This window comes from Nymphalis io, chromosome 1, assembly GCF_905147045.1.
Source record: "Nymphalis io chromosome 1, ilAglIoxx1.1, whole genome shotgun sequence".
NCBI classification, from domain to species: domain Eukaryota; kingdom Metazoa; phylum Arthropoda; class Insecta; order Lepidoptera; family Nymphalidae; genus Nymphalis; species Nymphalis io.
Genome location: NC_065888.1, coordinates 13,094,012 through 13,117,490, shown reverse-complemented (window position 1 = coordinate 13,117,490; position 23,479 = coordinate 13,094,012). Strand labels below are relative to the sequence as shown.

The following is a 23,479-nucleotide window of genomic DNA, read 5'->3' as shown; positions in this document are numbered from 1 at the left end:
GAATATGCGGTGCAACTTTGTATATGTAGAGTTTGTGAAAAACTTTTCTGAGGCGAAAAGTTTTCCCTAACTAAAGTCAAGTCGTATTAAACTTAGTAAAGAACATATGTCAAAAGCAAAGAATAATAACAACTTGGTACTATTTGTTACTAGAAAATTACTTGGTGGTAAAGCCTTGTGCAAGCCCGTCTGGGTATCACCCACACATCAGATATTCTAGCGCCAATCAGCAATACTTACTAATATTCCCGTGTTGTCTATGTAACTCATATCTTGTTACGTCAATCACCCTTGTTTTGAAGAGATTTTGTATTCAAGTGTGGACCTCCATCGTCCTTTCTGATCATAATATCATTATAAACAATCACTGTTTTTATGATTAATAGTTACTTTTTACAACAGCGAAAAGATCTTGTATTCTTGACGCAAGAACACAATAACTTTATATTGATCTGACCCGGGTTTTGAATGCACCGGGATGCACAGCCTTATAAACTAACAAGCTACTAGAGACAGGATTCTGTTAAAAGCTAAATGATGATTTAGTTCTAACTGATAATAATATGCAATAGCATTTGGTAGAACATTTTATAACACACAAGGCGATTTGAATAGTCTGAATAGACTTTCAATCAAACTCATTCGAAAAAATGATATAATAAAGTTTTCTAGTATATTGTAAATGATGGTTTGATTCATAATTTTTTTAATTAATGTTTTTTTTTTATTCTATGGTAACTAACTATATTACTTCCCGTTAAATTTTGACAACCGACTTATGGTGATTACTATTTGGATGTGTTACTTGAAATGTTATAATTGTTATGCTCAAAGCATGCGACATATCACATTTTGACAGATTTCTGCGGTTAGTTTCGAGTCTGTTCTTACGGATTACTAAGAGACCTACAGCGTTGTTTACGATTTGCTAAAAATATATCAAAAAAATATACCATGTAACAATTATATTATAATATTAATAAAATAAACGAAAATAACAGAGCAATAATCCTAATAAATAAATAACATAAGACCTTCATTCATTATTTAGTGTTGACGCGTTTTTAAAATAGACGCTATCGATTACTAAACTTTCTATAAATAAAACCATGGTTCGCTGCGTAAAGTTCGTTTTTAGAATCATATAACATTGTGTCTAAACTGTACAGATTAATAAAATGCTAACGTGAAATTATTATCAGAAGAAATCCAAAGTTCATAGCTTGTATTACAAACAACTCGCGTTTATCACTTATCAACTTCATTATTATGTGAATTTCCTTAAGAGTGCCGGCAAGCTAGCACGTATTTAAAAATGTGAGTTATTTTCGTTTATTATATATTATAACAATGCGTTTAATAATAATATGTATATTGACATTTTATTATTTCTATTTTTAGAATTAAATTTATAAATAGCTTCATTCATTACAACATTCGTGGTATTTTTATGTTCGTTGTTATTTATCATTACGTTATATGTATTTTCATGTGTATTAGGAGCTGAACTAATCCATTGGTTAGAATAAGTGAATCTTAACCGAAGATTGTGGATCACAACCTAGGCGATTTGATTGTTTTAGTACTCAATTAAAGTTTATAATTTACGTGTGCTCGGCAGTAAAAGTAAATATCGTGAGGATGCAGGTTGCATGTGTCGAATGAAAATCTGCCGATTGTGATAGAACCGTTACAGTAGTATAGTGGAATTAGTTTAAGACTTTCTCCTTAAATTGTAAAAAAATAAATACTTTCAAGAAAATACACGAAATAGAATATTTTTAACAGAACTGTTTTAAGGGAGTTTTACAGGGATACTGTGATGCTGCCCCTATACTTAGGGTAATGTCTAACTCCATTGCGATGGGAGAAGTAAAAACGCGTGGACGTTATTTCCGATAGGTTAGTTTCTTTATGGCAGTCCAAGCAGCTAGTTTATTGAGTGTCAATTGTTATTAGGTGAATCTAAGTTTCATTAAAGTAAACTTAAATAATAGCCAGAAAAAATCCACTGCTACACAAAGTCCTCTCCCCTTGAGGAGAAGGTTCGGAGGCTTGGCTTATTTCTTCAAGGGGAGAGGCCCCTTGAGGAGAAGGTTTGGAGGCTTGGCTTATTTCTCCACGTTGCTCCAATGGGAGTTGATAAAATGCCTTATTATAAGGAAAAATCAAATTTTAAAAGATTGTGGATAATGTCAGTAAAAATTAGATATCTTTTGAATAATGTGAAATACGTTCGACCTGTCGCGCGTAATTTGCTGTATAGCTATACTATATATAAAATCAGTGTGGCCAATTTATTAAATAAATTGTTAATACAAATGTTAAGTGACTGACGGACTGCCCAAGATCGGGATGGTTGGCGTTCTATGGGGGAGGCTTTCGTCCAGCAGTGGACGGCAAAAGGCTGAAAAAAAAAACTGTTAAGTGTTCAATAACGTTAAATGTAACTTGTGAAAGCATTAAGCGTAAGTCTTTTAGCTTTTTTTTAGAAATAGAAATATTAAAACAAAAATATTATTTATTTAATGCTATGCTCGTTGTCTTAAAAGCAACCAATTCTGATGAACATGAATGAATCGGCTCAAAATGAAAATTGTGTTGAAAAGTCAATCAAAACTCAGTAGCTAGTTTTCTGTGGAATGAAATATAAAGCAACAATAGTATTCAATTTGTATAATAAATTTAATTTACGAAAAAACACCGAATATGACCTCTATGCTTAATTATCATCTAAGTATTCTTGTATTGTGCAATGAGTTTTATCTATTGTTTGTTTTAGAAACATGATTAAATTTATTAAAAGGTGAAATTAAAAGATATTCAATTTTCTTTACAAAACTGTAATTTTGATTTAATTCTAATTCAATTATGTAATGTAATAGACTGTGAATGTCCCACTGCTGGGCTAAGGCCTCATCTCCCTTTTTGAGGAGTAGGTATGGTAGCTTATTCCACCACGCTGCTCCTGCGCGGGTTGGTCGAATACACATGTGGCAGAATTTCAGTGAAATTAGACACATGCAGGTTTCCTTACCATATTTTCCTTCACCGTAAAGCACAAGATGAACTATAATCACAAATTAAGCACATGAAAACTAAGTGGTGCCTGCCCAGTTTAAGCCCACGATCATCGGCTGAGATTCACGCGTTTTTACCACTGAGCCATCTCGGTTAAAATTCAATTATTGACATAATAATTGTTATGTACAAGAAAATCATATTAAAGATATATAAAACATCACATAAAATAACGATTATTATACAGCTAAATGTGTTAGAACAAGTTTCTATTATAATTTACCTTTACTCTCCTTATTTTTTACTTAGATTTTAAAATATATTTCAACATCTTGATTCAAATTACAAGTTAAGCCTGACTTTTTTATACAACACCATATATTTCTAATAGCTATAACTATGTTCTTAAAATATAACGTATCTTCTTTTGAAACCCATTTTTTTTTATTTAATATACGCAAGGATTCTGACAAATGTGTCACCTAATGACAAGTGGTCACCACCGCATACAGACATTAGCACTATAATAAATAATAAACGTCCCTTATATCATCAGTGCCACCATTTGTTACACTGGCTCACCCACCATTCGCATCGATAAACAATAATACTAAGTATGGTTATAACGTTTAGTGGTGTATTGTTATTGTTATATATATATTGTTACCTATCCAGACGGGCTAGCATAATTCGAATCGGCGCTGTTTCTATAGCATTAGAGATTTTGTTATCGTAACGTAATATAAAAAATGCTTGATAAGATTAATCATTTTAGTTGACGACACAAATGTGTACCTATGTGTAACCTATATTTATAATTTGACACAAATATACATTTTTGTCTATTGTTATTTTTATCATTATTCTTTCCTATTTTGCATGTATCATGAAAAACAGTCTGTCAATGCGCAGATGGCTTATCTCCCTTAAAATGACATCGTGGGCGTGGGCTAAGTCTATTGTACATATAAATTAATCAAGTAGCCAGATGTCTTTATAGCCTAATAAAAAGTGTAATAGGCTTTTTTCAAAAAGGTGACAGTTTTACTTTTGAAAGTTCATCTGTAAACTGATAGTAAATTTGCTTTCAAAATTTTAAACAAATAAGTCCATCGATTCACGTATGTATATAAGACAAGTATAATTAAAGGTCAGCTACCCTGAAACAATACAAGTTTTTTTATATTATCCAAGATAATACATAAGATATAATTGTATTGTATTAATTTGTAAAGATAACATGATTATATAAGTATTTTAATTTTTACTAAATACTTTTACTAACTGTCCATGTTTTTCATAAGCAACATATATTATAATATATTCTACATCTACATCTCGTAATGTCTCGAGAAACGGTTGAGTTTCTGTTAGGAAATTTTTATATGAAATATTTTTACGCGCCTCGGGAGCAAGACCGATTCGTATGCCGTGACGACAAACGTCATATAGTTTTTGTGCCATGTCACCATCATCTACTCCACTAAGTGTGCGTAGTACGTGGCGTGTATACTATATACTTCACTGCTTTATATTATTATAATAATAAGATGATCTATTTATTTTATTAACGGAGTAATGTACCAAAAATGACTGACTGGGTCCACCCGTTTGGGTGGTTGTTATTGTAAAGTTTATCATTATTTATATGTATGCTTCAAAAATGTATATAATTTAGTTTTAAGTCTTTGTCTTTTGTCTTTGTTTTGCCCGTGGGTAAGTACCACTCTGAACAGATATTCTACCACCAAACAGCGTGTACTATATAATACTTAGTGTTGTTTTGGCTTAAAAGACAAGTCTTCCAGTATAACTACAGACCCAAATTTGACTTTGATTATCAACTAACTAAAATAAGAAACTTTAAGGGAATAACTTTCAGTTTCTGAAACGGAGCAAAGTCAATTAAATAATTTGACTTTAAATACTCATTGTTCACTTATTACATTTTCGGCTGCCATCGACCAATGCCTATTCAATACCGAAGTATTTAACTTTAATTTTTCGGAAAATGAGGGTAAATGATAAATTAATATTAAACGAATAAAATAAGTTTATCGACGCACTTGTATAAATAATGCATCCATTATAAATAGCATTATAATTTTTTTTTTTCGTCATAGACTCATGTACAAGTAATTAATAGTATGCTTACTTATAACAGCTCAGTGTACCGATATCATGTTCTGGTCCACTTTAGATCTTATTGATATTAGTTGAGCCAGAGTTAGGTAACGACTTGACATTCCAGGACGTTAATAGCGCTATTGAGATAAAAAGATGTCCCAGTGGTTAGAACCCACAGATCCAAGACGAAAATTGCGGGTTCAGCCGGGGCAGGCAACAATTTATCATGTGATTAATTTGTGTTTAAATATCATTCTCGATAGCAAAGAAAAACATAAGACAAACAGAACAGCGTGGTGAAAACCTACAAACCTTCTCCTCAAAAGGAAATCAGTGGGACAATTACAGGCTGTAACTTAACTTTGATGATTTGTTATGTCTTTATTTATCTAATGTAAATTTTAAATTAAAATAGATACGAGCAGCTTACTAGTGTTATTTCCATTTTTTTTAAATTGATAACATTTTACGCCAATATTCAATATAATATACAATGCGATAGACAATGAATTGACATGTAATGAATTAATTTCATGTGCAATTAACACACTAAGATATAATAAGAATTTTATATGCAAATAGGACACGAAGTGTCAATATTTAAATAAGTAAGATAATATACTTTCAATAAATAGCTACATATTATTCCAATAACAATAATAACTATTTCTATTATTTATTTAAATACTTTACGTAATTGACTGATAATCACGCTTTCTTGTTGGTTAATATTTCGAAACTTTTCGTTTAAATTTTCAGAATATAATTCCATTTGAATATGTGATCTGGCGTACTTTTAGGTACTGTGATATTTAAGTTTGTTTCATTAATCATTTTTGTCCCTTAACTAGATCTCAGCGTATATTAAGATTATCGATCGATTATTATCACACTCTATCTTTATAATATAGAAAATATACAAAAATATACGAAACGGTTTCTGTTATCAGGGTGGATATACAAGGAGCAATAAGCCTTTTGTTCGAATTCCTGTGGACTCTCATTAAAGTCAACTATGAAACGATTCGAGGAATGTGGAGAGCGCTGGTTCCTCCTGATCCCAAGGACGTTAAGAATGATATTATATTTGTAAGTATCACTACGTGATAGGACTATGTGCGAGCCCTTCTGGGTAGTTACCATTCATCAGATAATCTACCGCAAAACAGCAATACAAGTAGTTGTTTGAAAGAAAATTAATTTAACATACTAATATTGCAAAGAATAAGTATCATCTTAGTTGAAGTCTGTGTCGGTTATTTGCCGCTGAAAATAAAACTATTATTTTATGGATTGATTTATTATTATTGATTTCTTCTTATTTTCTCTTTTGTGTGTTTTATTTTAGTATTGTTGTATGAACTTACCTAACTGTGTTTTAGTGGATGTTTTCGCTTTAAAGCATACTTACCTTAAATTTTCTAATATTTGAAGCTGAAATGATGTTCTATTTATAGTAAATCGTAACTTTAGTATATTTGTCAAATGGATTAGATTACTGGCACCGGCCATGGCATCGGTCGCGAGATGGCTTTGCGCTTCGCAAGGCTCGGCGGAACTATCGTGTGCGTTGACATCAATGCGAGTAGCAATGAAGAAACTGTCAAACTTATCAAACAGGAGAAAGGAAAGGCACATTCCTATCAGTAAGTTATGTCATATTACCTATTGGAAAATATAATATTTTTTTGGTTATGGAGTATTCGAATCCGACCTGGATTAAACCTCGGGAACTTATTTAAGGCAGAGAGTTTCTGGCTTAAAGGAAGTATTTTTTCTGTGTACCTTATTGTTAAATATTTTTAAAGGTGTGATGTCACGGATCGTTCAGCTGTGATGCAGCTAGCAGAGAGAGTTGGTCGTGAAGTCGGCGACGTGTCTATTTTAATCAACAACGCTGGTATCATGCCTTGCAAGCCTGTTCTCCAACAAACTGAGCAAGAAATTAGGCTGATGAATGATATCAACATTAATGCTAATCTATGGGTGAGTAAATTGATTATTCACTTTAAAGTACAGTTAGTCCTGGACTTAGATCCAAGGCCCTTTAACATTAGAGGCGCCCCTTTCTAAAGCGGTTAGAATAAAATTATATTATTTTTCCGGTATGGGATCCCTAGACCGATGCTTTGTAGGCCTAGGCCATGGCATAAATCAAGGGCCGAGCACAGTATATGATATATCTTCTTCTATATAAATAAAAAATAATATTTGTATGTTTGTCCTCTATGCGTTCGTAAACACATCCGATCGTGATGTCATTTTGGTGAGTTGTTGCACGAAGATTTCTGACCGCAAAGTTTTCATAAAACAAGATTTTTTCCTGTTTATAATTGTCCTTCAAAATAAGCATTTTATAAAGACAGTTATTCTTATCATACGAAGCCAGAAACTGTACCTAGTACTATAATTATAAAATTTTAGCACTTATGTTTTGCCTCATTTGTGATTATTATGTTTTGCCACATTTGTCTCATATTGTCTTTGGGACATTCCTCGTCTTGTATCCATAAAAATATTAATAGTTTTTAAGTCATAGTGTAATCAGCTGCTGTACTCGTGACTTCGTTAAAAGATTTTAATTATTTTTAGAGTAGGATATCGTAAATATACAGCTCTCTATCGCTAATGAGAGGTCAATTTATTTCAGAGATAAAAAGTACCTACCGTATGACATGACAAGTATTTACGATCCTATTGGTTTAAAGTCCCATAACTATTTTTGAATATTACATTGATATATTTCGCTTATTTGTTAAGAATTTGTTGTTACTAACTTTTGAAAATGGTAACTAAATGTTTGTTAAAAAATATAACTTGCACACAAAGTACTTCAATTAAAGATAACGTTGTTTGTATTGCTCAAGTTGATGACCTTATTTACATACTCTGAAAGATTATTGAACTTACTTTTTATTAAAATATATTCACATATTATCACGTTTGAAAAGCAAATCCATTTAAAATACATCATACTCAATAATATAAAATTGACAGTGTATGTGTCCCACTGTTAGGCAAAATCCTTTCATCTTAAGAAGGTTTCTGAAGACTTAAGAGTCTGGTAGAATTTCATTCGAAACCTGGACGTTTACTCACTATATATTTCTTCGTCGATTAAGACGAGAGGAATCATAAGCGAATAATTTAAATACAGTGTTGCTTGCCCAGGTTTGAACACGCAATCTTTGGGTGATATTCGCGAATTCCAACATCTTGACCAAACCACATTCTATTTAACTGGCTAAACAATAAACTAAAATGCCGAGATGAACCAGTGGTAAGAAAGCGTGAATATTAGCCGATGATCGTGGGTTCAAGCCCGGGCAAGCACCACTGAATTTGCATGTGCTTAATTTGTGATTATAATTCATCCGTGCTTGACGGTGAAGGAAAACATCGTGAGGAAACCCTGCTTGTGTCTAATTTCACTGAAATTCTGCGACATGTGTACTCCACTAACCCGCATTGGAGCAGCGTGGTCGAATAAGCTCCAAAACCTTCTCCTCAAAAAGGGAGAGGAGGCCTTAGCCCAGCAGTGGGACATTCACAGGCTGTTACTGTACTGACTAAACAACAAACATATTATTTTTACATAATATGGTGAAGGACACATACAAGGCTTAATACGGTTACTAACAGCAAGCCTGTCGTTGAAAAAGGTCACTTGTTAAAAAACATTGAAGATAAAAAATAATTCGAATCATATAAATGTTGTTATCTAAGTCATTCATTACGTATATAATAGCGTACAAGTCCCCATACACATTGAAAACGGCTGACGTTCGGATAGAATAGGCTTATTGAAAAGTAAATGAAATATTTGGTTTTCAATTGATGTCATAATTATTTGACTGTGGTGTTTCTCTAGTGGCCAGCTTGTGAGGACGAGGTCCTGGGCTCAAGCTCTGGATTGGACCAATAAAAAGTGGCTTTTTTCAGTTGAGAAATTTCCATTGGCAACCTGAATTCTTGATGTTGCCAAAGCTTACACTACCATGCCTCGGAAAGTACATAAATCCGTTGGCCCTGCACCTGATTTCTTGCGATTGCCGTTTAGATCGGATTATTAGTGATGAATAAAGATGATACACAATTGTCTGTCTGGTTTAAAATCTTTTACATCTAATGAATATTATAATATCTATATGAATATATATATATATATTCATTAGATGTAAAAGATATGTATATATATATATATATATATATATATATATATATATATATATGAAAATATATATATATATATATATTTTCATTAGATGTAAAAGATTTTAAACCAGACAGACAATTGTGTATCATCTTCATATATATATATAAAAGAAAGAGAAAAAGAAAAGTGGGAACTTCATAGTTTATTTAAAATTAACACATCCGTTATAAGTTAGGGAATAGAGACTGTAGTGTACGTATCTGCGCACATATTTGTGCACTATAAAATATCCTACGCAGCTATCCAGTCTCTCTTGACTAACTCAACAGGACATCACTATTTTCAGAATTATTCAACAGTATATGAACACTTGTATCTAAATACCAATGACTCGAAATTTATTAAAATTGCATTAACGTATATCCTTTTATGATGTTTCGAACAGACGATCCAAGCTTTTCTCCCATCGATGATAGCCCGTAATTACGGGCACATTGTAGCGATGTCCTCGATGGCGGGTCTGATAGGGCTCAGCAATCTGGTCCCGTACTGCGGCTCCAAGTTCGCCGTTAGAGGCATCATGGAGGCTCTCGCCGTGGAACTCAAAGATGATCCAAGGGAGTTGAATGGAGTAAGTTTGTCTTTTTATAATCTGTATTAAATATTTTGTAATTATAACAAAACGTGCCCCTGAGATCATGATATCGAATAAAGAAGTCATCACCCATTCCTTGGAAATAGCCCCTTTTTATATACAAACCGGGAAAGCAAATGACTACTCCACCTGATGGTAAGTGGTAGTGGAATCGAAACGCGACGACGGCCAGTACAGTCGAAAAGAATGTTATGCACTAGCCGCCCCCGCCTTGCCGGCCCGCGAGATGCCATCTAAGAGCCCTTAGTAATATTGATTATATAGTGGCCAAACTAAATTTGAAATTGTAATAAAACAGCTTGAATATATATAAAATTGTGTTGTGGTGAAAAATACAAATTATTTAGGATAGAAAAGGGCCCAAGACTTATATTGCCTACGAGCCCTTACATGGTTAATCCAGACCTGCACATGTTTGTAATGTCGTAAGTGATGAATTTATAACGATTATCAATGAATTAAGATACTCATATGATATTTAAGGTAAGCGATAGTAAAATTGATATCTAAAACAGATAAAACTAATTTAAAATGCCTATCCGATAAGATACTCGTATGGAATAGCTTATTAACCATTTCCCGGCAACTTCAATTTCAATTTTATTGATGCTAAATTCCAAACTTCATTCACCGATGACATTCATATATCATATTCATATTTGCGTAAGTTTCTAGAAACAAAGAATGATACTGGGCAGAATTAATCAAGTATTTTAAACATGTAAATAAACTCACTTGCGTTGTATACCTATCATGTCATCACAAATAACGGTACAATTTGCCATATTGATTAACCTTTATGCTATTCACTTCTTAGAGCCATAGCGTATTTTGCAATAATGGGAAAATTTAACGTAAAATTAATGATCGAAAACGTTACCAACTATATATAACAAATTGCAAGTTTCGACTTGCAATATATTTGCCTAATTTAATGTTAAAGTTTAAAAGATATTTTTTCATAAAATTTAAAATCAATTTGCTATTACGATTAATTAATAGAAATAAACAAAACTTAAAGTTGCCGTTTTTTTCTGTCCCACTTTTTTTAAATTAAAATTTATACTATTTATATAAAAGGTATTTTTTTATATCTGTTTATAATTTATACTGATCACAAAAGCGCATGAACCGACAATTTTCTTTCCGAAAAACAAACAAATGAAACTTACCTCTTTATAATATTAGTATGATTATCTAGGAGGTAATATAATAATATCTATATCTTATGAATATAAATTATCTTTAAATATTCGTTTTATTTATGTTCCTAAACTGGATTATGAGCTAAAAGGATGAACAGTTTATCAGGTATTAACCTTAGTTGTTATTCATTCAATATGCGTCTTAAAATGTTTTAAAGTATTATCACTTATTTTATATGGTCAATGTAACCTTTGATAACATTAAAATTAATTATTTTGTTATACAGCTTGAAATAATATTTTATATCTTATATATTTTACCTGGTGGTAAGACTTTGTCCCGTCCTACTACGTACCCTACGTACCACCACTGTGATGACACATCTGCTATCGCCAAATAGCAATACTTAGTATTGTTGTGCTGCGTTTGAAGCTGGGTGAGCCAGTAAATAAAGGCATAAGGAACATAACATCTTAGTTCCTAAGTGATGTAAGGGTTGATTAGTATCGCTAGTAGGCACCAATGTTCATGATGGTGACCACTTATCAGGTGGCCCATTTGGTCGCCCTATAAAATAAAAAATATTTTGTTATTAAACTCAGCACTTTTGTTTGTGTAAGTAACATCAAGTTAATCGTTATTAGCGACACTAGCAAATACAATAAGAAGTTTTTTGAATCATGCTGTATATTTAAAAAAATAAGACATTAAAGTGTACTACGGCTGATGTATAAAGGCCTCCTTTATTCACGAAAAGGAGGCTTGGAGTTTATTCCATCACGCTGCTCTAATTCGGAACGAAAATGAACGGTGAATGACACACACAGGTTTCCTTACGATGCTGCCTTTACCACCGAGGACAAATAAATTATAAACACAAGCTCGGGTGCAATTATCGGATTCGTTTGTTCTAACTACGAGGCCATTTCGGCTCATATAATATACAAGCCACAAAAATGTATTACGTAAATGTACCTATATAAGCGATATCAGAATTATTGTCTCATTATCCAATCAAATTTTAAAAGTACTATTTATTCACAGATCAAATTCACGACAATCTGCCCATACATTGTCGACACTGGTCTCTGCAAGAAGCCTCGCATCCGATTCCAAAACTTGATGAAGGTCGTGAACGCCGGTGAAGCCGCCGATATCATCGTTGATGCAGTACGCAGAGAAATCACTGAGATAACCATCCCTTCTGAGCTGCACTTCTTGATTAGGGTAAGCTGAACATCTGACTGAAGGATCTAATATCCTCACAATACATAAGGAACAGACTAAACGAGACGAACATGCTTATAAACTGTGCAACAAAAAGCTAGAATTAGGAGAGGAGAGAGAAGGAGACGGTAACGTATCCTTTACAATGATTGCAATAACGTGTCAGACTAAGAATTCGTATACTACACTGACGACTGACGGGGCGGTGAGGAAATTAGTGAATAGGGCACAATGGCAACTACTAAGGAGTTTTTGGACAATAACTTAGAATAGCAATCCGTAATAGACGACCCCGTATGGACAGCCTGGCCAGACTTTATTTTTTTTTCTTGGGGAAATCTTCTTCGGATACTTCCCCGCCCGGGGAGGCGAGAGAGTTATGTCGGACTCTTACCGACTAAAACCCCAAGGTGTCCCTCTCGTTGCTATGCGGCGAAGCCACGGGAACGCTTTCGCACACATCCGCGACTTCGTCAGCAATTGCCCGAATACAGACCCCCCTATGTTTTACTCCTGTTACAGGTACACCTAAGCACTCGGTGCACCTCTAACTATTTTAAGGCCTGTTCTCGTCGGGTGACAGACGTCCCCGCATCTGCCACCCATAGGTTATTCATTAGGGGGGGAACTGTCGACCGTAGGCCACTCGTCTACACCCTTCGAATCTTGCGACGCATGAGTTCAGCAGAGACATCTACCTCTGATGCGCTCCGCTTGCTCCTTAACTGACATGACGTGCTCTCAGTACGCAACCATCGCCATCCAGGAGGAGCCTGACCAGCCTGACCGAACACCATCCAGACCTACCTAGGAATCCTAAATCCCAATAAGACAATATATTTTTTTTGCTATGATCAATTTTTAGTTTCCGCAATTACTATAGAATGTGTTGTTATTAAAATTTGCTGGGATAATATTGGAAAATTTTCATTTTAAACATCAGTCTTAGATGACATAGCATACATACATATATTTCTATTTTATTTTCAGTATATCCACCGCTTGATGCCTTTCCCGGCCGCTTGTGCTTGGAGCGCTTTCGTCAACACTGGTGTGGACCCGCACGACTAATCGTTTTTAAATAAAATAAATCTCTAATTATAATTAATTTAAATAAATTGTTCCATTTTTGTATTTTTTTATTTTTATTTCGTGACTTTATTATATCGTGAATCACGTTATATTTTAAATTTTGAAGAGCGTTACATTGTTTTTAAATTTTATATTATTCATTGTTGTTCAAAATAACAGATCGTACAATGGATTAAGAAAATAGAAGCTATTTTAAATTTTATTGGTAATATATAATGTAAATGATTCTTATGATTATTATGATATATATTATTGTCAATGGCAGTATTTAAATTTCGTGCAAGAGATATTTGTTTTGATATATATGTATATATTTAGAACCATATCGAAAATCATTTATTCTTCATGGATATAAATCTATCGTTCAGCATTTAAAGTTACATCAGAACAACAGCAAGTGAAACACAAGACATTATTTTATTAACAGTAAAATATTAAATATAAAAAAACTTAACACTTAATACATAAACAAATATTATCACTTAGTTAAATTATTTTATTTGCCAAATTAATTAATTAGTCAAATAAAAGCATCTTTCTTATAAATGTACATACAGCTTAAACGGTTATATAAATATAAAATTTATAATAATGTAATGATTTTTTTTATTGTAGCGTGGTGATGTAGTTATCTTTTCTAGTGATGATTTATATTAATTTATAGAAATCACGCAATGATTGACAATCAACATTAATAATAATAATAAATTTATTTATTCTCTCCCACGGACAATAATGTTTACATTTTTTTTATAATGTATATAAATACAGTTATATGTGGGAGACAGGAGCCCAAACTAGGTTGCCTAAATAATATATTACTAATTTAATTATTTCCTTATTTAGTAACTAAAGTTTTGATAAAGGCAGATGCGTGTCGTTTTGAAGGTAGACACTGCCCGAACGCTTCAAGTAATAAAGGTTCTTGTTCCACGGCTTGCCTAATTAAAAAATCAATAAATAAAATTAGTGACAATACAAAATTATCGATTTGATATCAAAAATACGTTATCGGAATTTCGCTCAACAAGTGTAGGTTTTCTCGTGACATCATCAAGCATGAAATGAATTATGAACACAATTAAAAAATGAATCAATTAATTAATAGTTAAATTATATTTGAACATAATATATGTCATAAATAATTCGTATTTCGCTTTCTTCGATTGAGATATACATATTATATCCAGTCTGTATAAAATTTCTTATTTTACAAACTAATTAATAAAAAAGGAAAGTAGTAGTAGTAACAGCCTGTGAATGTCCCACTGCTGGGCTAAGGCCTCCTGTCTCTTTTTGAGGTGAAGGTTTGGAGCTTACTTCACCGATGCGGGTTGGAGAAATACACATGCGGCAGAATTTCAGTGAAATTCGACACATATCGGTTTCCTCACGGTGTTTTTTTTTATAGAATAGGAAGGCGGACGAGCATATGGGCCACCTGATGGTAAGTGATCACCAAACGCCCTTAGACATTGGCATTGTAAGAAATGTTAACCATCGCTTACATAGCCAATGCGCCACCAACCTTGGGAACTAAGATTTTATATCCCTTGTACCTGTAATTACACTGGCTCACTCACCCTTCAAACCGGAACACAACAATAACAAGTACTGCTGTTTTGCGGTAGAATATCTGAAGAGTTGGTGGTACCTACTCAGACGAGCTTGCACAAAGCCCTACCATCAGTAGGTTTTTCTTCACTGTCAAGCACGAGATGAATTATAATAACAAAATATGCACATGAAAATTCAGTGGTGCTTGCCCGGGTTTGAACTCACGATCATCGGTTAAGATTCACGCGTTCTTACCACTGGGCAATCTAGGATTTTCAAAGGAAAGAATTACTTAAATTCCTGTTTCCCTTGTATGATGCAGAATAAACCATTAAATTGTAACAAATTAAACGAAATTTGCTCAGTTGAGAAACTCAACACATGTATCCGATACAACTTGTTCGGTACTAATACTAAAATTATGGTACGTAAACGCTATGGTATGCATTTTGAGCACTGCATATACGAACAAGTATATTTTTTTATACATAAGTTTAAAAAAATATATTACTTGTAATCTTCTATGGAGAGCTTGCCATCCTTGTCAATGTCCATTTTTCTTAGGACTAGCTCTACGAGATCTCTGACACCTTCATCCGGGTCCTCATCTCCTGGCTGCTTCAACAGGGAATTCCTGTGAATATAATTTTTATTTTTATTTCAAGATTAGTTAGTACTTATACTCGTAATTTGAATTTCGTATTGAGAGTATCTCAGGCATGCAATACAAGAAATATTAAATAAGACTCAAAAAAATAAAAAAAGCGCGAACGCGACAGATGATAGGAAATAAATAAACTATAATTATAAAATTAGTATATATTAGAAAATGGTTTGTAAACAAAAATATTTTTGACTTCAACAATCGATTTGTCAATTCGTTACCCAAAGCCGGAGGATTTTACCACGCACGACATACGGGTAGCATAATTACATACAAAAATACATATATTTTTCAACGATTACGTAAACAACAGTTTGTATTATGATTTTAAACCTGGCGAAAACATACAAATTATAGAGTTTTAGATTGAGCAAATACAAAATGTAGCTTCCATAATGTGATAACAATATTACAGAACATATTATGCACTTACTCAGTAAAAACTCGGTTGCCCCATTTCAAAACATACTAACTTTTATTTGGATTCACGTGTTTAATTTACTAAGCATTCTCGGTTTGTAATTTTTCAACTAAAAAGTAATATAAAAGAAACTGCATTATTATTGCATGTTGCATTAAAAAGACAATAATTATAAAAGCAATAACTTGCTTATCTTTTCTTGTGACATCGTGGTTTAATGCAGTAGAAGTTAAAATGTCAGCGGATAACCATTAAAGAACAATTTTACAAAAGTTTTATTATCTGTTTATTTAAGTAGTAAAAGTTTTAATTTTTGTTTTAAAAGTAGCAATTTATGATTTTAGCGTACTACACACACGGTTTCTTAACGTTTAAACGAGCCTTTTTTTTTGGCGTTTTGACATTTTTATCGTTCATGCTTTATTTTAAGCGTGGAGTATAAAGCTCACAATATAACATCAGATAGGGAATGGCACTCTTATGAAAAATTATGGCGTTCAGACGAGCGCTTTTCAAAACACCAAGTCGAGTGTAATTGCGATAACCGCTGCGTATGTCTATATTTAAAAGCTACGTATATCAATAAATAACATAACAATAACATAACAATTAATGTGTAATTTAATAGCTAGTAATATTATATATAACTTTTTACTTTTCTCCGTATTCAGCCGAGAAATTTGCAGAATTTTATACTTTAACCTTTCACTATGTATTTCGGATTTAAACCGTGATTTGACCAAGGTTTCAAAAGAATGTCAGGTGCACTAGCCTCCGGGCGTGACTACAACTGGTTGACAAGTTCTTAGACATTTTGTCTTATTTTTTTTTTATCACATAGAATCTTCGAAACGTCAAATATATATTTGTCAAAATTTGAAAGTTAAAATACATCGAACCAATTCGAGCAAGTTACTTTCATATAAATAGAAATATATAATTATTATCTATATTAATATTTTAACTTACTTGAGAAGCGTAAACATTTCATCCCTAGTGATGTACCCATCGCTATTCAAGTCGTAAACGGCAAAACAGTGCGACTTCTTCTCTTCATCGGTGCCCCGCAAGAGTACGCTAAGACCTCGAGCCCAGGCTTCGAACTTTAATGCCCCTTCTCCGCCATTCACTCCCCTTTCCCAAGTAAGCCACACACGGTCCAGTACCACGTCCTCTGTCACCAGGTCGAAAGTATTGTGCATCACATCGCGGAAGGTATTCTGGTCGATACCCTGATAAAATAAATATGAATAAATTTACCTAGTAATTATAGGCACTGACCATACAACGCGTAAAAATATTATAAAATGACTTAATTAAAATGTAATTAAATGTGTTTTTGGTTCCTTAAAACCAATCCACTTCCACTTTTTGTACATTTAGCTACAGAGAGAAAAACGTACACATCTTAATAAAAGCAAATTATCTAGCTTAGGGAACTAGGAGGGGTTTATGTCTTCTTTCACGTGTTTAGAGGTTTAATTACATTTAAATATTTACCCTTAATTGTGGCTATTTTTTTATTACTTGTTACTGCTGTACCGTTAGTTATAAAGTATAACCTATTCATTAAAACAATTAAAGTCAATTCAATCAAATTCAATCAACAAAGATATCGAATAATAAAAACACAGTAAAAGTGACGAATCACGGAATTTTCCACACTTTTCCACTCATGGTTATTTTTTAATCGACAACTTCATATAATCTATTCGATAAAAATAATCGTTCAAAAATAATCACAATCGGCAAAGATATCTAGTTAAAGTTCCACAGTTAAGTTATTTTTTTTTTTAAATGAATATACCAACAACTTTCCCCGAGATGTAGACTATCGAATAAAAAAATAATCTTTAAAATCGGTTCCCAATCGACGAAATTGTTGACGAACAAACAAAGAAAAGGTTAAATTTCACCTTTTTTTAAATCGACTAATATTAAACCACAATCCGGCCGATATAATAAACCTGTGACATTATTCCTGTAAGCTGATAGTATATCATTAAATTTTAATATCTACATTCGTTCGTTTTGGCACAAAATAATAAAGCAAATTGCTGCTATATCAGATTTTAAGCATGCTAGAAACACATCCACTATTGCTAGTCATAAAAAGATATCGAAATACGAACATCGAATGTGTTTTTTTATTCCTGTATTGCCGTAAACGTTAGTTGTATCACGTCATAATTGGTCACGAATATTATAGAGAACGTTCGTCAGACAAAAGATGTTTAGAATTGCGTGCGTCCATATCATGACTGTTACATACTTTCTAAGTTTACGGTTCATGCTTTTTTTTCGGTTTATATCGTAGAAATGTCATGTGGTCCCATAGCTATAGAACACATACATATCGTGACTTGTGCGAGTAGCGCTACCGTTCACCATTTTGGTTGTTTAAATTAGCCTTTTATGTAAGACTAAGTTTTTTTTGTACTAAGCTCTTCGCAGTTAATTGGTGTTAACCACTCCGCCCCCGAGGATCGTAGCGTGATCTTATATATAAATATCACGTAAATGCTGAGATTAGCAAGATCAAATAAGCTAATTTATTGTCAATTATGTTTTCGATTATGGAATACGGAATTCGATTAATTATTGAAAATTTTAGGAATTTTTTAAATCACAATTTATATGAATTTATTTAAATAATACCCACATGTTTCGTGCATACATTTTTATTTTTTATTTTTTTGTGATTACTGACGGTTGTCATTAGCTATCAAACAAAAAAAAGAAGAAAATCGGTTCAGAAACAAGAGGAGAAAAAGGTGTGTCATGTGACGTAAGGTGTTATGGTTAAGTGTTCTTGTCTATTTATATATAAATGTAGATGTATATGTACATGTTTATTATTATTTCATAGTTTTTTTTAAATATAACAATAATAATTTTTAATAATAATTTACATACTTAAACTCTCACCTAATATTTACGACTCTATTAAAGTCATGTATTTTTAAAAATAAATATTTTAATAATTTTATTTTACTATCAGTATAATAAATACTAACATTCCTTTTATCCAATATTATATATAATATGTGCATTTAAGCTAGTCTTGAAATGAGAAAAATATCGCCGTTATTTTTACCCGTCGCGGTTTCGCTCGCGGAAAGTTAACAATTATTTGTCCTTTATCAAATCCCACTTTTATAAAAATAGTTAGTACATAATTGGCATTAAAATCTGAAACGCACACTTCTGAAATATCTCCAAGTCTCTACAATATAAAACACAGGACTTCTAATTGAAATGATTTTATTATTATTATTATTATAATTCAAGTGTCATAAAGAATAAGCCGTGTGTTGTTAGTCAGTAGCGGCATTTACAAATATATAAATATAGGTACGTTTATACTATAGATTAAAAACTCACGTCAATTTTAGCAGCTGGCTGACCAATAACAGAAGTTGGAGCCGTGTTTTGTGCAGATGTTACTAATCTTCTATACATAGTGAAGAGCGCATCCAATTCATTCCTAAAACAAATTATTTAAATATAATAAAATGTAACTTTTCATCTTAAAGTTTTATTTTAATGGATAATATACTTAATATTTTTTAAAAGACAAAGCATCAAGCAATATAAAAACGATGTATGTAAACAGTGGAGTCATGTTTTTCAATACACAATAACGTAAATAGGTATATGTATGGCTTATGGAAAATATTCACTTTAAATCATAATAGTCATGCTCACGCGACGTTCGAAACGATCACTTCTTTCTAATATCATTTTATATTCGACTCACTTGCTGAAATGCGTGTTTCTATATAACATTTCTAGTGTCTTTTCTTTGAGCTGTCGATACGGCATGACTACAGGGCAATGGGTGCGTGATATACGGCTACCTGTACGAAGCTCCCGAGTTCAACTGACAAGGGCGTAAACAGGGTGGTATAAACAAAATTTGGAACACAATTACCCTAAACGTTTCGGTTGAATTTGTAACGTGTAATATACATTCTTTATTGTTTATGAAATTGAGAAAAATATTATAAAATCATAATTTCTCATAAAAAAAAAACTTAAAGTATACAATTCGTTTACTTATTTCGATTTAAAATTTAAATTTATATATTTTCATTTAAATCGAATTTAATTGTAGTATTTTGTAATTCGACATTAAAAAATTAAAAAAAATATAAAGAACTTGAAGCCTCTTTTTACCGACATGAGGTTCTTCATACAAAACGGCTACTCTGATTATATTATATATTAGAATTTGCAGAACAAAATTAAACTAATTTTAATTCTCAAACAACTGCAATGGTATAATTTATTTATCGCGTGTTTATTTGCGATACATAATAATATCACAAGTCGTAACGTTGTGTTTGTATTAATACTAACTGACTAACAATTAAGGCTTGATTAGAGTATAGAAAACGTTGCTTAAAACGTATTTATTGTAAACTTTAAGTTACTGGTGGTAGGGCTTTGTGCTCGTCTGGGTAGGTACCACCCACTCATTAGATATTCTACCGCACAACAGCAGTACTTGGTATTGTTGTGTTCTGGTTTTAAGGGTGAGTGAGCCAGTGTAATTACAGACAAAAGGTTCAAATCTTAGTTCCCAAGGTTGGTGGCGCATTAGCGATGTAAGCAATAGTTAACATTTCTTACAATGCCAATGTCTATGGGTTTTGGTGACCACGTACCATCAGGTGGCCCATAAGCTCTACCGCCTACCTATTCTGTATAAAAAAAAAGGAAGTATATATATATATTATAAAAACTAATAAAACCCAAAGAAGTTCGATCGCGTTTGTAACCTGAATGAATATAATATCTTATATTAAATGTGAAAGTGTGTTTCATAGTTTGATTTCTTCTTTCATTAGCAACGGAGCAACGCATCGATGTTATAATTTGCATGGATTAATAAAGTGGAGTGAAATAGGTTTTGCTAAAACTTTTAAAGTATACATGTAAAACTTCTACTGTCTATTCTATAATCTATGAATAATTTCAGTGCCTTCCTATCCTTTGAATGTTGATCCCATATTAAGTTACTGTCTTTATAATTTAAGGAGTCTGTGTCAAGTTTCGATTATTTACTATTTAACTCAGTAGCTCTCGTCTCCACGGGAGTTAATATTCTTTAAAATCTTTCGAACTCATAGTAAAAAAAAATGTCTTATTATTATTAGTCTTTAGTCTTTATATATATACAATTACATACTATTAATGTACTATTAACGTATTAATTGTCACTGAGTTAATTGACATAGAACTTATACACAGGTAGCCTGAGGCGGACTGTCAATACTATCTTTTGAAACATATCAAGATTATAGACAATTATTAGTACTTTTATAGTTTTGTCATATTCCTAACAAATAGATTTATGACAGCCAATGCAACTTAAAACACATGTTTGCCTTATTTCCAGTCTTCCGGATTTATACGTGACAATACTTTGTGGTGTTTTGATATATATTTTTTATGCGTCTGTGCGTCTGTGTCTTGGCCTTATATTTGGTTTCTTAATTTTTTTCGAATGTTTGGTCCGATTTTTAAAATAAAAATACACTCTGCTCATTATTACATCAATATTATAAATAAAATAATAATAAACATAATTTTGTCTCCACCTTGGAAGTAAATTAAATATTTTATTAAAAAGTATGTTCGTAATATAGTAGACAAAAAGTTATATTTTACAACCAGCGTTATGATTCAAATATTATCAGGTATATGTATACCAAGTTATATCTACTTCCAGACATAACAAACCTATTCAGTAGTAATTTCAAAAATACAGGTAAAAATTACAAAATTAAAAGCCAAACTTTTAATATTGTTGAGAGTGTAATACTAGTTCAATAATGCTTAAAATATTAATAAAAAAGATAGTTATCAAAAACTTATATGAAATTGAGGACTTGTCGAAAGAGTTAAACAGGTGGCAACATTTTCTTTTTGAATCGCTTACTTAAAATGTAGTTTTATTTAATAAGTCGTTATGTCATCCGGCATTTTTGTGCGTATCAGTGGGGGTAAGATGTTGAACAACTATTTGCAACGTGTTTATCATTTTCCGCGCACGTTCTCACAGTTACCAAAATATGGCAGGAACTCCTACAGTTATCATAGTATAAATGAAACAATAAGAAACTCGAATTATTATAAAAATGGTAAGTACCTCAAACGCAAATAAAAAAATGTTAGACATAAGTGATCACTAAAACTACATTTGCAGATATTAAATAAAATACAATCAACAAGAAAAATAAGAACTAAAAAAAATATGTTGAACTTACTTATCGAATTTAGTTTCCTTAAGCAAAACCTCAGTGACATCAAACTGAAGTTTGTTCCCAGATACAACCTTCTTCGTCCGACGAGCTCGAGGTGGAGAAGTTCGTCGCTCTGCAGCAGCCTTTCCCGCGCTTAAGAATATGCGGATGCCGCGCATAGCAATGGCACTCGCAGCCATGCTGATCTGATGATTCTTGTTGTCAGCCATAGTCTATGAAATCAATTATCATCGGTATACATCAAGAATCAGTTAAATTGTTTCTCGTGATTAAGAGATTGTGAATTGAACATCGTTGACCCATTAAAAGTAAATGGATTTTTCTGTTATTATTTTCCCATGTTACACTACGCTGCCTTGAAAACACATGATATTTATCATTGATCCTGCCTTCGTTACAATAAGTACGTGCCTATGCATACTAATAGGTATTGTGTTATATGATCTATGGTACTAGTATAGTATTATATGATATGTGCTATGTAAATGTTAATAAGAAACATATTTACAATGCGGCAGTATTTGTTTACATCGTAATAACATTCGCGTTGACGAAAGGAAGTTAACTTCACAAGTGAAGTCAATTATTTAAATAGTGTCCAACTGCAACTATTTTTGCTCTATGGCATCTAGACCTACCAAACGGATGTTGTATCTGTATTATAAAACTGCACATTTTTTTAATATATAATATATATTAAAATAAAACAGAAACCAAGATAGATAATAAAATAGTAATTATTACTGATTTTATCGAAATAATTATAAATAGGCAAAGACAATACAGCTTAATATCATTTTCTTCTCGGTAAACCGATTATCTATTTTTTTTTATGTGCGCCGGGATGGCAAATGACTACTCCACCTGATGGTAAGTGGTAGTAGAGTCCAAACGCGACGACGGCCAGTACAGTCGGGAAGAATGTTCTGTACTAGCCGTCCCCGCCTTGCCGGCCCGCAAGATGCCTCTTCACGCCTCGTTTGAAGGAATCCGGGTTGTAAGAGGTTCTAACAGTAATGTTAGACAGAAAAACACAATAACTTTTTACTGGCCCGACCTGGAAACTGAACCCAGGACAGGTCTGCGGCCTTATATCTAGCCACTAGACCAACGAGGCATTTATAAAATAGACAATAGAAGC

General features: G+C 32.5%; 2 protein-coding genes across 3 annotated transcripts; one reads left to right on the top strand and one right to left on the bottom strand.

The window, feature by feature from the left end:
* The first annotated feature begins 1,169 nt into the window (after positions 1-1,169).
* LOC126770373 (epidermal retinol dehydrogenase 2-like) lies at positions 1,170-13,466 on the top strand. The gene is made up of 7 exons (XM_050489774.1): positions 1,170-1,317; positions 6,099-6,237; positions 6,643-6,794; positions 6,957-7,134; positions 9,750-9,935; positions 12,150-12,332; positions 13,323-13,466. Coding segments are annotated over exons 1-7 (921 nt in total). The 5' UTR covers positions 1,170-1,315; the 3' UTR covers positions 13,404-13,466.
* Positions 13,467-14,046: 580 nt separating this feature from the next.
* Positions 14,047-22,547, bottom strand: LOC126770442 (calaxin). Of its 2 annotated transcripts, none has more exons than XM_050489815.1 (5): positions 22,342-22,547; positions 19,451-19,553; positions 17,036-17,298; positions 15,493-15,615; positions 14,047-14,365 (listed from the first exon to the last, which is right to left on the bottom strand). In XM_050489815.1, exons 1-5 carry the CDS (start codon positions 22,545-22,547, stop codon positions 14,263-14,265), a joined length of 798 nt encoding a protein of 265 aa, XP_050345772.1. In that variant the 3' UTR covers positions 14,047-14,262. The 2 variants fall into 2 exon arrangements, with proteins under 2 accessions (XP_050345772.1, XP_050345781.1); XM_050489824.1 differs by lacking the exon at positions 22,342-22,547 and adding an exon at positions 19,827-19,930.
* Between the last annotated feature and the right edge of the window lie 932 nt (positions 22,548-23,479).